Source organism: Medicago sativa, chromosome 1 (assembly GCF_051527215.1).
Source record: "Medicago sativa cultivar Bolivia chromosome 1, Bolivia_mono, whole genome shotgun sequence".
Classification (NCBI taxonomy): Eukaryota; Viridiplantae; Streptophyta; class Magnoliopsida; order Fabales; family Fabaceae; genus Medicago; species Medicago sativa.
In genome coordinates this window covers 53739421-53757346 of record NC_140749.1, presented here as the reverse complement: position 1 = coordinate 53757346, position 17926 = coordinate 53739421, and the positions used below count along the sequence as shown (strand labels likewise).

General features: G+C 31.3%; 3 protein-coding genes across 3 annotated transcripts; 2 read left to right on the top strand and 1 right to left on the bottom strand.

The window, feature by feature from the left end:
- Positions 1 to 412: 412 nt before the first annotated feature.
- On the bottom strand, positions 413 to 5208 carry LOC146955366 (calmodulin-binding family protein). The gene is made up of 9 exons (XM_085721275.1): positions 5016 to 5208; positions 3548 to 3857; positions 3286 to 3400; positions 3129 to 3194; positions 2724 to 2812; positions 2545 to 2632; positions 1927 to 2157; positions 1715 to 1816; positions 413 to 1407 (listed from the first exon to the last, which is right to left on the bottom strand). The coding sequence occupies exons 2-9, from the start codon at positions 3850 to 3852 to the stop codon at positions 691 to 693; spliced, it is 1713 nt and encodes a 570-aa protein (XP_085577401.1). The 5' UTR covers positions 3853 to 3857; positions 5016 to 5208; the 3' UTR covers positions 413 to 690.
- A 1048-nt stretch (positions 5209 to 6256) lies between these two features.
- Positions 6257 to 7558, top strand: LOC146955365 (F-box/kelch-repeat protein At3g23880-like). The gene has a single exon (XM_085748280.1). The coding sequence runs from the start codon at positions 6257 to 6259 to the stop codon at positions 7406 to 7408; it is 1152 nt and encodes a 383-aa protein (XP_085604406.1). The 3' UTR covers positions 7409 to 7558.
- Positions 7559 to 9747: 2189 nt separating this feature from the next.
- On the top strand, positions 9748 to 10898 carry LOC146955364 (F-box/kelch-repeat protein At3g23880-like). The gene has a single exon (XM_085709196.1). It carries the CDS (start codon positions 9753 to 9755, stop codon positions 10896 to 10898), a length of 1146 nt encoding a protein of 381 aa, XP_085565322.1. The 5' UTR covers positions 9748 to 9752.
- Positions 10899 to 17926: the final 7028 nt, after the last annotated feature.

Below are 17926 nucleotides of genomic sequence, written 5' to 3'. Positions count from 1 at the left end.
TTTCATGATTTGAATTACTTGAATTGAATAGAAACTAGGTTTACGATTTATCAAGGAGGATTCAATTGTTCCAAACCTTACATGTATTGCATTTTTGCAAATCTCACTTCAATCCTTGTGTTTCATTCCTCCAAACGATCAAGTCACTTTATTACTTCCGTTTTTTCGTAGATTATAGAGTTTCAAGAAGTTCAGTAAACATTTTTGGTAGATCTTCTAGCAGTCGAACTGTGGTTCGTCTCGTGTGGAACCAGCCCCATCCTATAGACACAATTGATGCTGGTTGTGTCTAGCGAAATGAGCTATTTCCACAAAACACAAATTATCTTGCCTTGTCTAGTTTACCCTCATATATATCAGATAAGATAAATATAGTACATATTTTGAGGGATGGGACAAATAAGGTCAACAATTCTCAAATAAACTTGCTTCATAACTATAACACATGTCATTAATGATTTGCATGTTGCATGCTAGTGTTTCATATCTAGATTGCAAACTCATTCAAACTCTCTCTCTGCATTTGGAACTAGAACAATATGCATGCAAAGTTCTTTTGTTCCCCTCACTCACAACCACAAGGCCTACAAAAACTGTATATGGGTTTAAAGAGTGACTTCAAAAAAAGAAAATCCTATTCAGTTTTCTCTACTCCAAATCTCCAATGACCCCCAACAGAACTAACATCCCTTAAATAGTTGGTGCTTCATCTGCTGAAGGAATTGGAGAAGAAGCAACACGTGGATTGAATCGAGACAACGGCGGTATCCGAGGCGATGGAGCTGTTGTTCTTGACCTTGGAGACAAGTTTTGTTGCTCAAGGATGAAAAACTGAAGCTCTGCTGGATAGTCTCTCATGCAACCAATCCTAGGACCAGCACCTGTTGTCCATTTGGTAGATAAATGATATGCCAATTGATATGATTTCATTCCTTTATGTGAATCTATTCTCTTCATTATCATTTCTTTTGGAATAGGCTTTTCTTCTTCATTGTCTTGATCTTCAACAAACAAGTTTGATTTTGAAAACATAAAATCTTCTTCTTCAATAAATGATTCTTCTGCTGTCTCATAACCACATTCTGATTCTGAATCCGAGTCTGTTTCTGGAGAATAGAATTTGCTACTTGGACGATGTACTGCTAATACTTGACCGAAAATGCTGCCTCTTTTTGGTATTTCGAGTCTTGATATTTTCGATCCAAGTCGTTTTGACAATCTAGACGGTAGATCAGGGTTTGAATCAGCAGTAGAATCCTCATTTCTATCCTCTGGTAACTCTTCGGCTAATGTGCTGCTCGAACTTTCGGTTTCGATGTTTAGATGCAGCATGGCCTCTAAAGATTTTCTTCTTACATGATGTTCCGTGTTCATTTTGATTGTTTCATCATCTTCAATTGAGTTTTTCTGGATATAAGAAAATCACAATTAGAATTCCAGAACAGTTTTATTTTCTAGACTAGCTAGATATTAATGCAGAACACAATTAGATAAATTTCTACAGGAATTCATGTCAAGAAGCTATGATCTATTAATCTGTATCCCAAGTAAACTACCATAAGTGAATAACGAGTGTGAATTTATGTTAATATAGCAGTTTAAATTTCTCCTGTCATGTAGATAATGAATGAAATCTTAGAATATGAGACTCTTAACAGAAAATATGCATTAGATTGATATATTTCACACTATATGCAACAATGTCATGTTTTACCTTTACATTTGTAAGGTCCACATTATGCTCCCTAAGAAATTTCATGAATTCTTGGAAATTTTCTTCTGTTGGGAGATAATGTCCACTGTGAGGCCAAACCGCCTTTGGAATCAGAAAAGTCTTCTGTTAGTATGTTAAACAAGGAAAAAACTGAAATCAAAGTAATAAAATGTGTTGATCAATCATTCGGTTTATTTCTCTTTCATTCATACCTTAAGAACACCATCATCAGCCACTAATCTGCCAGCAGATAATGTGGCTCCACCAGCTAGGAAGCTTGAATGTTGAAATGTGCCCTTGTTCTTCTGCCCAACATACAATGTCTTGGATGTGCTAAGAACAAAAATCCACTTAGCATCTCCTTTACTTTCAACAGGAATCCCACCGTTTTTGTAGAGCAGCCTCCCATTCTCAATAACTACTTCAAAAGCCGTTCTTTCCTCCTTAAAAAGAATTTCAAAATTTCTTTTACAAGTTACTTGATAGTTAAGTTATCTAATAGCTATGAGCTATGAAACACTGACACAAACACCATACATGACACTGATATTGACACGTCGACACCAATAATAGTTTAAGTAAGTTATATAATTGAGTTTAACCTCATTTGTCGTGTCAGACACCAATACGTGTTGGACCACTGAACTCATCTTCAATCTGAACTGTCAGTGCAACATAGGCTCTGAGTTCTATATTACTTTTATTTTTAAATTTGTTTTCCCTACGCATTGTTTAGTGTTTGGACTTTGGTGAACCATCTATCTTTAGCATGAGTTTGATCCATATGGATGAAAAAAAAAAGTGATATTAAAGAGAATTAGAAAACTTACTGGACCCAAATACTTGATGCATTGCTGCTGAAGCTTTAATCTAGAACATCTCTCAGAACAGAATTCCCTGCCTTCCCCAATATCAAGCCTACACTTGCAGATTGATCATAAATTTCCATTAGCTTGACTAAAAGTTACCCTAAAAATAAACAGAATTTTTTGTTGTCCTTGATTCATACCAATAGAAGAAAGGTTGATTACTATCACAATGTAGCCACTGGACATAATAAAATTGAAGGTTGTGGCCATAGCGATGTCGAGGGTCAATCTGTACAAGTTGAAAACAATTAGAGAAACCAATAGATTAAGGTCATATTTAGATAAACAATTTAACTAATCACTTAAAACATAAATGTTTACTATATAAGTGCTGATGCATAAAACATTTCTATAATAGAAGATAAAATAAAATTATTTTCATGAGTTAAAAGCCGTTTTCAAAAGCTATCTTAGAGAGCTTATGGAAGTAAGCTGAAAACAACTTATGCACATGTTATAAGCTCTTTTCATAAGTTCAAATAAATCAATCCATACAGGCCCTAATTTGAAGTGTGTTGTATCATTTTAGTTTGAGAGTGACTTACTGCCTCTAGCCAGTGCTGCAAAGCAAGCTTACGAGCCTTCCTATCCTTAGATAAACCTTTTCCCACCTATTATTATTATTCAAGGGATAAAAAAGGTGAGACAAAAAAGATTTACTAGTTTTTCAAATGATAATACAAATCATACGAGAAAAATTACCTTGGCAGCTCTTCTTCTTGCCCTTGACCAACGTGAAACGGCAGTCTCAGGTTTTTCAATGTCAAAAAATGATATAGAACTGCGCTTTAGTTCAGCAAAATCCAAAGCCCTCCACCTGTTGTTACATATGAATGTAATTCGTCAGGTAACGTAAACATGATTTTGAACACCTATGTTATAGTTTGATGGAGATTTTAAAGGCTCAAGAGATATAAAATAAAGGCTCAAGACTTGTAAATATGAAATATTGAAACTAACTAACCATCTCTGTTCTGCAAGAACTGCACAGTCTGCAAGCTGTCTTCTTGTTCGAAAACTTTTGTAAACTTTCTGCAATTTAAGAGCAGCTAGGTCTCTATGGTGCAGAGGCTCTCGCAATGCTGGGGAATACAAGCCCTTCTCAGACAAGTTACTAAATGATCCTGACAAATCATCGTAATTTTCTCTACTCTTTCTTCTTACTGGTTTACCAAATAAGTCATTTTCTACATCTTCTGTGGGAGATTTAAAAGCAAGCATTGTCTCCAACTCCCGGCCATTAATGCTAACCGATCCTTCAAGCTTCATCTTCCCTGTGTGCAAAGTTAATTAAGTAAAGGATATGGAAGGAGTTTTAAACAAGAGGTTCAGAATTTAAAATCTACAAACTAACATAATCATCAACTTATGAACATTTGTTTATTAAAAATAAAAGTATGACATGTTTTGAGTTAGTCACCCAATGTTGATAGAATAGATCTTATTAGAAACTTCCAAGGTACTATATTTCAAAGTATTATATTTAAGAAAATTTACAAATACCAATCAAGTTGTTCATGAACATTTGTTTATCAACATCTAACCTTAGCAAAAAAAGTGAATATCAGCATTTAGGAAATATATTTGAAACATTATCTTATACTCCCTCCGACCCATAATATAAGCAAAAAAACTCATTTTCTTTGTCCCAAAATATAAGCAAAAAAGACAAACTTTTATCCTATTTAATCTTGTTTTTTAAAAAAATCTCTTTTCCAAGATTTTTTTTTTGTTTATTCTCATAAAATTAAATGAAAATTACATTCAATTTTCTCTCTCTTTCATTTTTTCCATAACCAATAGCAAATGAAAATTGTTTTTACATCTTCCTATGAAACTTTTTCCAAAGAAAACACAAAAAACTATACTCCAAATTCTTATGTTTTAGTTTTCTTAATAAGTGTGATTTTTTTTTCTTCTTATAATTTGGGTCGGAGGGAGTACTGCACATTTCATTTCATAATTAATAAATGAAAGAGAAGAATGAATAAAGGACAATATTGTCTCATTGTTGCAATATATAAATTAATAACAACCCACATATTGTCCCTGAGGAGCTTTAATATATGATTAAATTAAATAAAAAATAATGGCCTGATTGTCATCAAATTAACCCAGAAAACAAGCTACCAACAATGCACATTCTTGAGTAAAAAATAACGATGAACATTAGAATATATTATTAAAATAGGAACAGAAAAACATGACTTCAGATTACCGGAGTTCCTTTCTTCTGGAAATTGGAGGAAAAAAAAAACAAGAAAACATTCTAAAAGTTTATTTGAGTTTTTAAAAACAATAATACACAATGGCAATAATAACTAAGCAAAACAACGATGACGACGACGACGATGATGATAATGATGTGATGCTAATCATTAATTTTTATGAAGGAATTAAGGAGCTAGCATTCATAATCATATCATACATACCTTGTTAATTAAAAAGAGACATGCAAGGGAGAAGAAAGGCTGAAGGAGATGGATGTAATGTTAGGCAGAGAGAGAGAGAGAGAACAACAACAAAGAAAGAAAGAAAGAAATGGGGTGGAGAGAGAAAGAAACCCAGAGAGAAATGTAAGAGAGACCGAAGAATATGGGAGGTGAAAAGAGGAAGATGTTCAAACAAAAGAGCTAATTGGCTTCTTTTTTTTTGGGAGCCTCACAGTCACAGGGTGGCTTTCTGTTATTATTTTTTTCACAAGTCCTATGTTATTATTAAGAAAATATTTTTTTATTCTAATTATACCGTATAATAATGTTAAACATACAATAATAATAATATATACTATCGTGCTAGATTGTCGCTCTTTTTACTACGTTAATATGTGTACATTTTATTATATTTACTTATATAATTTTGATTATAATTTTTAAATATTAATGGAGATTATTTATACATCGATTTATCTATAAATTCTTGTCAAAACATATAACGAAATTATTTATCAACTCGACGTATTTGAGTTTGCCTGCATATAAAATAAAAATAAACTAAAAATCATTTATTGTTTATTCTAATAATAATTAGTAAAATGATAATATAAATGTATAAATAACATAAATGTATAAATGACTTGTTATGTAAAGAAAAAATTCTATGATTGCGATAAAAGAATATCTTAAAAACTGTATATATTTTTTTTTTTGTAAAGTCTCCATCTTCTCCTTGTATTTCTTTGAACTTATGAAAAGAGCTTATAATATAATTGCTTCTTGCGATATTTATCTGACCACCGAAAAAATAAAAACCATATTTATCTTTTACAATGGCAACAATAATATAACAAATATAACAAAAATTCTTATCTTTTTAATAAACCAACAATATGAAATTATTATAGTATTTTTTTTTTAAAAGTATAGTTGGAATAATAAAAAAGCGAAGCCAAAATCCCTTTAGTATAGATTATTATATATAGCACCAGATAGTATAGATAATTTATTTAAGATGAAAATAATTTTAATCAAAATAAAAAAGTAATAAATAATTTATTTAAGATGAAAATAATTTTAATCACAAGTTGTTACAAATTACAAACTATAAAAATAAACACATAAGTCCCGCAACAAACCCTAGACTCTCAAAACGCCGCCATTGATTTCATTCAGTGACGGAGGAAACTACCACCACTTTTTACTTAAACGCCGCTGCTTTTTCTTCTCAATAACTGATGGAGGAAGCCACCACCACCACCACGAGCCAGCGACTTCACCTGCCATCGGTGACTCATATTCGGTTGGATCTTGTGGCTGAAATCCTGTGCAGATTGCCGGTCAAATTCCTCATGCAATTCCGCTGCGTCTGCAAGTCATGGAATAATCTAATCTCCAATGATCTCAAATTCGCCAAGAAACACCTTAGCTTATCAGCCAAACACAAACACATCATCACAACCGCGTGGAGCCCCGTCAAAAAGTTAGATGTAATGTCTTTTCCTTTCAATCCTCTTCAACTCGACTCTATTTCCACCGCTATTCCTATGGAACTCGAGTATTCTTCTATTAATCCAAAATATTCTAATCATTTCATTGCTTCTTGCGATGGTCTCCTTTGTTTCGCAATTGATCAACATCGTGCTTTTATTTGGAACCCTTCCATTAGAAAGTTAAAGAAATTACCTCGTTTAGAAATTCCACTTAAAAATGGATACACTAGATATGCTTTTGGCTATGATCCTTTCATTGATAATTACAAGGTTGTTTCTGTTTTTTCCTATGATTTTGAGAAAAGTGGCATTCACGGCTTTAACACAAATGATTGCGAAATTCAAGTTAAAGTTCACACTTTGGGCACACATTCATGGAGAAGGATTAAGGATTTCCCCTCTTTGTTCCCTAATAATGAACCGGGAATTATCCTCAACGGCACAGTTAATTGGTTTGCTTATTCTAATGTGTCTGATAATATCTCGAATGCCATTGTTTCACTTGATTTGGGAAAAGAGTGTTACCAAGAGATCCCACTACCTAACTGTGAAATTACGGGTAACTTGACCTTGGGTATCCTCAGGGATTGCTTGTGCGTATTTTCTCCTTCATACTCTTTTAATGATGTTTGGCTTATGAAGGAATACGGAAACAAAGAGTCTTGGATTTTGATCCGGCTTCCTCGCTTTTCTAATCTTCGTAACTTTCGTGACGTTGCAACAATAATATACATTTCAGAGGATGACAACCATGTGCTGCTCTCGGTTACCGACACTACCTACTTGAAATGGCTTGTTTTCGATATCCATTTAAATAATACCATAAATAGTCTCCAGATTCCAAATGAGATTTGGGTAAAATCAAAAGTCTATGTTGAGAGTTTGATATCACCCTGATTTTAAAGCTAGAAGTTGGGTGTTGATGTTATATCCTGTCATTTGAGCATGAGATTCAATCTCAACTTTTGTTTTAATTTATATTTATTGTATTTGATGTTTGTTATGACTGTTGTGGACTTCATGGATCATTTTTAATTAATGAAATTTGCCACTTTTAGAAGTTGTTATGTTATTTTCATTTGCTTGTTAGTTTGATTTGATGGTTCTTCATCATGCATTACAATTTTACATTGTTCACAATCACCCATTGAATTAGATGGTGCTGGTTTGATTTATAAGATTGGAATAAGGATTTAAATGTTATGTCAATTCACTAATTTGTTTGTTAATACATCTATTTCTAATTGATGCACATGTAAAATTCATAATGTTTTCTTGAAATATATCAACTGCTAGCTTAAGTGAGTATGCAATCATGCTACTGTGATGTGTTTGTTTTAAGAATACTAAATTTTTGCGCATATGTAGTGTAGCCTTTTGAAAGATATGAAGGAACAATATTGCTGCTATTTTTGATCAGGTTATGCTAGTAAGAAGGAAAATTCATTTTTAGAGTATGTGTTGTTGTGTTTTTCTGCTGTCTGAGTTGGATGTTGTGGATTTACATTTGTTCGGCATGGTTTTGTCAGCCGAGGAGAGTTTTAGCAGTTTGTTATCAGTGTCGGATTGGCGTCTTCTATTTTTTTGCATATATGCAGAATTTGTGTCTATTTCGGATTAAGTCTATCTTAATTATTTGCAAATTTGACGCCAAGCTCATTAGGTAGACAATAGTACTTATATAGGAAGAAATCATTAAAAAATGTAAAAGCAACAATTATCATGTAAACAAAACAAAAGTACCACCCTAAAACCATAGCTAGCATTAGGAAGAAGAAAACCTTCAATATAACTTATTGAAATATATGTCTAAAGCTATAACAACTTATTTTGCTTAAAGTGAGTGAGTTATGGAAACATTTTTGGCCATGACTAGAGTGTTTCTTTGCATGGTAAAATACAACCTGCTAAATTCATTTTAAAGTGAAAGTTTCCATGGACATCAACTCTTATTGACAATGTTATGTGATAAAAATGTTCAATGTATAGTACAAAAACAATAAATATCTTTAATCTAATGAGCTGATCTTTTGAGTTGGAATTCTCTCATGATCAGTCATGACAAAAAGTTGTACAGCAATTTTTCTGTTGCCTTTAGGTAGAGAAAAAAAATTTCTACCTAAAGATAAACAAAAGTTTATTTTGGCAACTTGATTCCATAATCAATTATCCAAAAATAAATTTTTATCTGACATATATTGAGAGGACTTACCTTTTAGGGGATGAATATGAGAGTCACTATTTTACTCTCCAATTTCTCATTTGAAAATATTTTATTTCAGTGTACCGATGATAATTTTCCTTTTCTTATTGATTATAGTAATAGTGACGTATACTTGATCTAGTTTGTTACACTTTTTTTTTTAGGATAAAGGAAAAAATTGAACATATTCTAATATCGCGTTTGTTACACGATATATTTGTGGTAACCAAAAAATAAATATATGTTTGTTACACTTTTTTTTAATTATAAGGAAATGTTTGTTACATTTTGTTTTAATATTTGAATATAATTATAAGAAAAAAAGGACATATACAATTTGTTACTTTTTTTTTTAATATTTGAATTTACTCTTGTCTATTTGTTATATGTGTTATTTGTATTGAAAGTCGGGTGTAATTTTAGAAGGAGAAAAAGTCAGTCCAAAAGAGCCAAAAGAGGGTGTTTTCTTTATATATACTAGCGGAGAGACAGGCACACAAGTGCCCATTTTTTTGCTTTTTTTATTGCGCTAACGTGTGTAGATTGTTAACGATATTTTGCGTGTAAATTACAAACAATATCTTATACAATTTTTTTGATATAGATTAAAATTATACATATTTGTGACTTTCAAATGTAACAAACTTAACAAATCATATTTATCTTTTTCAATGACAACAATAATATAACAAATATAAAATAAATTCTTATCTTTTTAATAAAGCAACAATATAAAATTGTTATAAATCTTTTTGTTTAAAAGTATAATTCGAATAACAAAGAAGCGAACCCAAAATCTCCCAAAATCTTTCTATTTCCTTTATATATAGTATAGATAATTTATTTAAGTTGAAAATAATTTTAATCAAAATAAAAAAGTAATAAATAACTGACGGATGGAAATCACAAGTTGTTACAAATTACAAATCCCGCAACCCTATAAAACACAAGTCCCGCAACAAATTTCTTTCACTGATAGACCACCACCAAAAGACAGCAGCGACTGATTATCAAAACAAACCCTCAACTTAATAAACAATGGAGGAAACTACCACCACCACCACAAAGAGGCAGCGACTTCACCAGCCACGGGTGACTCATATTCCGTTGGATCTTGTGACTGAAATCCTGTGCAGACTGCCCATCAAATTCCTCATGCAATTCCGCTGCGTCTGCAAGTCATGGAATAATCTAATCTCGAATGATCTCAAATTCGCCAAAAAACACCTTAGCTTATCAACCAAACGCAAACACCTCATCAAAACCACATGGAGCCCATTAGGAAAGGTAAATGTAATGTCTTATCCACTCAATTATCTTCAACTCGACTCTATTTTCACCACTTTTCCGAGGCAACTCGAGTATTCTTCCATTCATCCAAAAGATATCAATAATTTCATTGCCTCTTGCGATGGTCTCCTTTGTTTCGCAATTGATCAACGTCGTGCTTTTCTTTGGAACCCTTCCATTAGAAAATTAAAGAAATTACCTCGTTTAGAAATTCCACATAAAAATGGTTACACTAGATATGCTTTTGGATATGATCCTTTCATTCATAATTACAAGGTTGTTTCTGTATTTTCCTATGATTTTGGATATGATGGCATTCACGCAAATGGTTGCAAAACTCAAGTTAAAGTTTACGCTTTGGGCACACATTCATGGAGAAGGATTAAGGATTTCCCCTCTTTGTTCCCTCATAATCATCCGGGAATAATTGTCAACGGCACTGCTAATTGGTTTGCTTATTCTATGTCTGGTAATTTCTCGAGTGCCATTGTTTCACTTGATTTGGGAAAAGAGTGTTACCAAGAGATTCCAGAACCTAACTATGGAATTACGGATGACTTGACCTTGGGTACGATGAGGGATTGCTTGTGTGTATTTTCTCGTTCTTATTGTTTTAATGATGTTTGGCTTATGAAGGAATATGGAAACAAAGAGTCTTGGATTAAGTTGATCCGGCTTCCTCGCTTTTCCAATCCTCATTTATTCCATGACGATGCCACAATAATATACATTTCAGAGGATGACAACCATGTGCTGCTCTCGGTTAACGAGTTTCCTAACACGAAATGGCTTGTTTTTGATATCCATTTAAATAATACTATAAATAGTCTCCAGATTCCAAATGAGCATTGGTCTAAATCAAAAGTCTACATTGAGAGTTTGATATCACCTTGATTTTAAAGCTAGGAGTTGGATGTTGATGTTATGTCCTGTCATTTGAGCATGAGATTCAATCTCAACTTTTATTTTAATTTATATTTATTGTATTTGATGTTTGTTATGACTGTTGTGGACTTCATGGATCATTTTTAATTAATGAAATTTGCCCCTTTTAGAATTTGTTATGTTATTTTCATTTGCTTGTTAGTTTGAGTTGATGGTTCTTTATCATGCATTACCATTTTACATTGTTCAAAATCACACATTGAATTAGATGGTGCTGGTTTGATTTATAAGATTGGAATAAGGATTTAGATGTTATGTCAATTCACTAATTTGTTTGTTAATACATCTGTTTCTAACTGCTGCACATGCAAATTTCATAATGTTTTCTTAAAATCAACTGCTAGTTTAAGTGAGTATGCAATCATACTACTGTGATGTGTTTGTTTTAAGAATACTATATTTTTGCACATATGTAGTGTAGCCTTTTGAAAGATATGAAGGAACAATATTGCTGCTGTCAGATCTGCTTTTGTTCGGCATGGTTTTTGTCAGCCGAGGAGAGTTTTAGCAGAATTTGTGTCTATTTCATCTGTGTTCCTGGAAAGTATCAGAACAAAGTTGGTCTTTGAGTTGGATATTGAGTTTTCGAAAATAAAAGTATCAAAACAGGTGTTTTATTCCGTTTCAAAAAAAAAAAAAACAGGTGTTTTATTTGTGGAGTCACTTTTCTGTTTATTGATTGATTGAGTCTATCTTAATTATTTGCAAATTTGACGCCAAACACATTATCTAGACAATGTAACTTATTGAAATATATGTCTAAAGCTATAACAACTTATTTTGCTTAAAGTGAGTGAGTTATGGAAACCTTTTTGTCCATGACTAGAGTTTTTCTTTGCATGGTAAAATACAACCTGCTAAATTCATTTTAAAGTGAAAATTGCCATGGACATCAACTCTTATTGACAATGTTATGTGATAAAAATGTTCAATGTAGTACAAAAACTATAAATATCTTTTATCTAATGAGGTGATCTTTTGAGTTGGAATTTTCTCATGGTCAGTCATGACAAAAAGATGTACACCAATTTTTCTGTTGCCTTTAGCTAGGGCAAAAATTATGTAGTGCATGACTTTTATGTTTTGCAGTTGCCTCTAGCTAAAGAGTGGTGGAGGAATAAAACCACGACTCATAATTGCGACAAATATATACTGATCCCTAAGAAAAATTGGGTTAAAGAAACTTGGTATATTAATTAGGTCCAAATTTTGCTAATACATCAATTTTGTTTAAATTTGGAGAAGGAGGGAGTACACTTTTTCACCTCCTTTAGGAAGGCAAGGCAATCATGATCGAAAGTAATAACATTCGATTGACCTTTACCACCATTAACAAATAGATGTATTATCAATGAGACAAAACTTGATTAGTAAAATCAAGTAAAACATTACTAATTGTTGGAAAAACTCAAGTTTACATACTGAAAAATACAAGACTTCCGTTGAATGCCCAAATCCTCTATAAATCAATAGCCATACAAACAATTTTATTCCAAGGGTGTTGAATTAAGCTATTTAATATTTATCACTGCCTCTAAATAAACTGCAGTGCACACATTTTTCCCTTTATAAGTGAGGCAGTGAAAGGGTCATAAATATTAAGGTCCCGTTTGGATAAACAACTAATACAAATGCTTATAGCATAAGAGTTTATAGCATGAGAGCTTATGGTATAAGCTCTTTATGTTTGGATATATATACTAAAAAGTGCTTAAATAAATTGAAGTGTTCAGATGTGTCATTGTATAAACATTTATGTTATGAATAAATGAAAATATGATGTGGATGTCCATTGTCCCTAGACCTTCTATATTCCTTAACTAAATGACTCTATTGATATTTAGTCTCATGGCTCTTCATGTAATTGTAAGTTACAACTTTTGTATCCTATAAATAGGACCTACATTGCCATGTAAAGACACACTTGTGAAGTAATACAAAACACTCTTATGTTCTCTCTTTGTTTCTTTCTCTCTATTCTTGTATACTTTATAATATCTTGCAATGCTAAGGATCAATTTCATAACACGTTATCAGCACGATCTCTACCAGAGCAATTTGAGTGTCTAATGGTTTTAGACAATGATTTAGCAATCACTTGAATCCATGAGGGAAACAGGTAATGTTCATGATAGCTAGATTTTCTTATAAGCGTGATTTCAAATTAATTTCCTCAATTTTTTTATTTACAATTAACGTGAGTTGTGAATGAACCACCTTATTTGAAGGTGCTGCCATTTTCTTATGTTTAGATTTTTTCATAGATCATAGATGCAAAACTTGCTTAAACTTGTATGCATGATACTATGTGAAGATAGTGTATGTTGCTTTTACAGTCCAATTGCTGCGTGTTTTGCTTTCCTTTACAATCCAAGATTTGTATTCCTTGGAAATATATATGTCCTGTCCCATTTCATGTATGCAGATGTATAATAGGGGAAATTTTATTGAATGTGACCATTTCTGTGAAATACATTTAGAATAAGTTGTGCATATGCAGTAATCAAAAGTGCATTCATCATTAGATAATAATCACGTTAAAGAAACCAATGATAAATTTCAGTTTTAATTAAGTGATATCGGTTCATTTCTCATACCAAATATTATTTTTTTATGTATCATTATTTAGATTCAGTATTGAATTGGGATTAAAACTTGCTATTGAATCTTATCAATGATTTTTTTTTTACTATTTTGGTGATACCTCGTAGCTTATCATTCTTTCTTGGATTTTCATAATATGATAGTACTCACGTGACTCCAATTTGTAAAAATCAATTGAATCGCTTCAAAGAATAAATAAAAGGTGAATTAATATTTATAATCCCTGAAGGATTGCGTAAAGAATGAATTGGTCTTGATCATCATGTGTAATATAAGTTCATGAAGGACTATTTTTATAAATATTAAAGCATCCCTGTAGGATCACCCAAACAAGGAATTTTATCATTGTTTATGAAGATTTGAGATATAGTTCTAGAAGAACTAATGGTTTAACATCAAACATTCATGAATGATAAAATATAATTGTACTTTTTCTTTATCATTGTCGATAGAGGTTTGTAGTTGAGTTCTTGAAGAACTACATCTTTATTCACAATTGAAATATGAGATCTATTTGATCCTAGTATAAGTTATACAAAAGAAATTAAAGAAAAATTATTTATGCCCCTTGAGATGTATATAGTTCTTGAAGAACTAAATATTTAAATATCAAGAATCCTCGAAGGATAGCTAATCTATTTTATCTTTGTATAATTTTTAAAATGAAAGTATTGAAGAGTTACATGTTGAGAATGTAATGTAGTTCTCGAAGAGTTAATATAGTTCTCGCTCAAATAAAGAATTTTCTTGATTATTGTTATGAAGATTTGAAATATATATAGTTCCTGAAGAACTGAGATTTAATATTAAATCATCCTTGAAGGATTGAAAAAATTGTGATTTTACTTGCTTATTGTTCATAGATGGTTGTAGAGTTCTTGACCACAATTCAAATAGATAAGATCTATTTGATCTTAGTATAAATTCTAAGAAAAGAAAAATTATTTATGCCTCTTGTTCCCGAAGTAGCAAAATCACGAAAACAATATCAAAGAAATTTTGGCCGATAAATCACACATTTGTGATTTAACGTAAGAGTACAATCAATGATGAAATGATCAAGACATAGAAATTAAAGGTAATGTCATATCTTTACATATTTGATATTTATAATTTGTGCTCCACGTATTATTTTTTTTTGGTATTATGCTCTATATAATTGCTTTTCCAATGAAATTTTAATTATTGTGGTTGTGAATGTGATGTTATTATTTCTTTTGAAAATATTAAGTTTAAGAATAATATTATTTTGAATTGGGAACCTTGTTAGTTGGCAGGAGAACTATATATGAATTTTGTAGTACTAATTCCTTCTAAAAGTATGTCTATGATATTTTGAGGTCTCAAGCAAGTATTTCTCCTAGAACTTGACCTCACTAAGGATCACAATAATTTTATGTATATTTTGTTGGATTTTTGTTTGTGAACGAAAGATGTGTTTTGTGAAAGACTACAAATGATGCTATAATTACTGAAGGCTCCAGAAGAGCAAATATATTGTATTTTGTGAAATTAATTTTAATATTATATTTGACACTATAAAAATTATAGAAGGCTCCAGAAGAGAAAATATATTGTTATATGAAATAATATAATTCACTACCAAAATAAATAAATAATAGAATTACGTACTGAGATGCATTATATGATATCCAGTAGAACATTATACGAAACTAATTTCATAGAAATTTAATACGTTTCAAGGATATCATATTGAAGAAAAAAAAGGTTAAATATCTCTATATTATGAGATTACTCTAGAGAAAATAAGTGTAGTAAAAAAAATGGTTATATCTTGATTTATACTGCACTTATATTAGTGCAATGGAAGCACATATTATTGTAAACCAGAAGTTTACATATTATATTTTTAGTGCAATGGAAGCACGTATTATTGTAAACCAGAAGTTTACAAATTGTATTAAATTTATCGTTGGCAAGACCGGTTGGGTTATCCCGGATCTATTATGATGCATAAATTAGTTGAAGAAAAAAAATTTAGATGTATGTTGAAGAGCCAGAAGATTCTTCAATCTTGTAACTATTGTGTTACTAGTTCCCATAGAAAGTTGACAATAAGAATGAGTCTCTCACTTATATAAGGTGATATTTAAATTAATACAATGATCATGTAAATCACTTGGATATTTTAACTAAATGATCACATGTATATCCACAACCAGAAATTTGTGAGATTATTATGTCAGCAAATTATGACTAAGAGTTTATTTTAAGATCTTTTCAGAAAGCATTTGATAAGTATCATTTGTCAATTGATATTGAATAACTGGTAGCATATGCTCATAAAAATGGACTATTTTTTTTCCGACAGAAATAAAAATGGACTTGAAGATCCATTCTTTAGACGTCTAAAGTTAATTGTATAATTAATACTTATCAGACTATGCATTATAAACTCTATTTTGGTAATGAGACCATGTCTTATAAACTAAATTTTGGGAATCAACAAGTTGTTGAGATATTGATTCGCATCAAGCCAACACAATACTATATATAAGTTACTCCCCTTAATTTATCATTGGTTTTAGGTTAACAACCTAATATTTCTCATCTAAGTGGATGTTTGGATGTGTTGTGTATATCACAATTGCTCCAATATATTGGGAAAAAATATTTGATATGAATCTCCATCTATCATTAACTGTATTGAGCCAACTTATTTACAGCCTAGTAGGCTGATTATCAATTGATGGATTAGTTTTCCCAATATTAGGGGGAGATAATATTAAGCAGCTGAAAATGTGAATATGAAGTTCAATAAATTATTTGAAAGGAAATATTATTGGCTCGTCTTGATCCTCAAGGTATAACTCATTTGCAAAGGTAAATAAATCAAATACCAGCTGCTAATGCTCCAAATGAAATATATGTTCTTGTCGGATAATCTAATATGCAAATGAGTCTCAACTGTGCCTGAAGCATGGTAGATCAATCGGTTCCAAATATAAAAATCCTCGAATAAGAAAAAGAGCTTAAAGGAATGATAACCCAAACGAGGATATAGAAACTGAAAGTGTTTTCTGACATAATTGATTTATTTGTTCCAGAAGAACTAATCAGGTACCTGAAATTTATGAAATATTGATAAATTATGTCATGAAAGAAAGATCTCAATGGAATGAGATGGAACCGAAATGAAGTCAACGTCGACGTCTTTTTGAATATAATATAGCACTATATGTGAATTCAAGTGAAATCAAACTCTTTGGACCTGTAGTCCACACACTCGAAGATGTGAAGTTAAATGGATATATATGATTTTTCCCGCGAAAGGGGAATTAGAATGGTAAAATACATATATATATAAATTTGATATGTTCACTTGAAGTGAATTGGTCAATGTTTACCATTTATTTTTAAGAGACATATATTCTTTAAAGACATATTCACCTGAAGTGAATTCAAGATTTTTTTTGATTAAGTTCAGTAGCACATGAAAGGCTTAAATTGTATGAAAGATGTGTTACAATATGACTCACTTGATAGTGATATATGAAACTCCCTGAAGGATTTCATTTGCATAATACATACTATCAAAATTATTGAAAAGATGACATCATTTGTCCATTTTAAGAATTTGAAATGAATTCATTATAATCGATTTTATGATAATAGTATAAAATATTAGAAATCCTGAAGATATTCTAAAATTTGTTATTATATAAATGTTGATATGGACAAATCTAATTGATTATATATTAGAATGATCGTGATGTCATTTGATGTGAGTAAAGATCATGTCCTCAAGAAAATTATAAACAACTTGAATTGGTCAAGTGAGGACACTATTGTATTTTGCTTATTCTTTATATATCGTGGTATTTTAGTTTTGTCAATACAGATATTACAGCAAAGTCAAGCATACAATTTGTACCTTAGAGAAAGAACAATATCATTCAATCGTTCGAAAATGCTAACACCACATCAAGGAAGTGGAGAATACTCTTCATTAAAGATTATGATTTTATACCTACAAGAAACTTGCGGTTTTCCAATTTTTTTTTTTGAAGAAGCTAAACTAACCCCCTCAAATTGGCACCAGAGAGAATCGAACCTGAGACCTTGAGGAGGAGTACACTCCCAGGTCCCAAGCTAATACCACTAGGTCAACACAAGTGGGTTCGGTTTTCCAATTTTAAAAGGAGGTTCTTTCAACAACCCAATATGAAGATATCTCATGAGCCGCTAATTTGGAGAAGAGTATGGAGATAGATCATATCTTTCTACAGAGTCACCGCCAAGTAAATATTTTGAGTAACCAGTATAAAAGATTATTGAAATTTCTTCGTTGCCTTTATGAGGGGGAGACAAAAATGTGTTCTGCACTCTTTTTCCCTTAACCATGGTTTTAT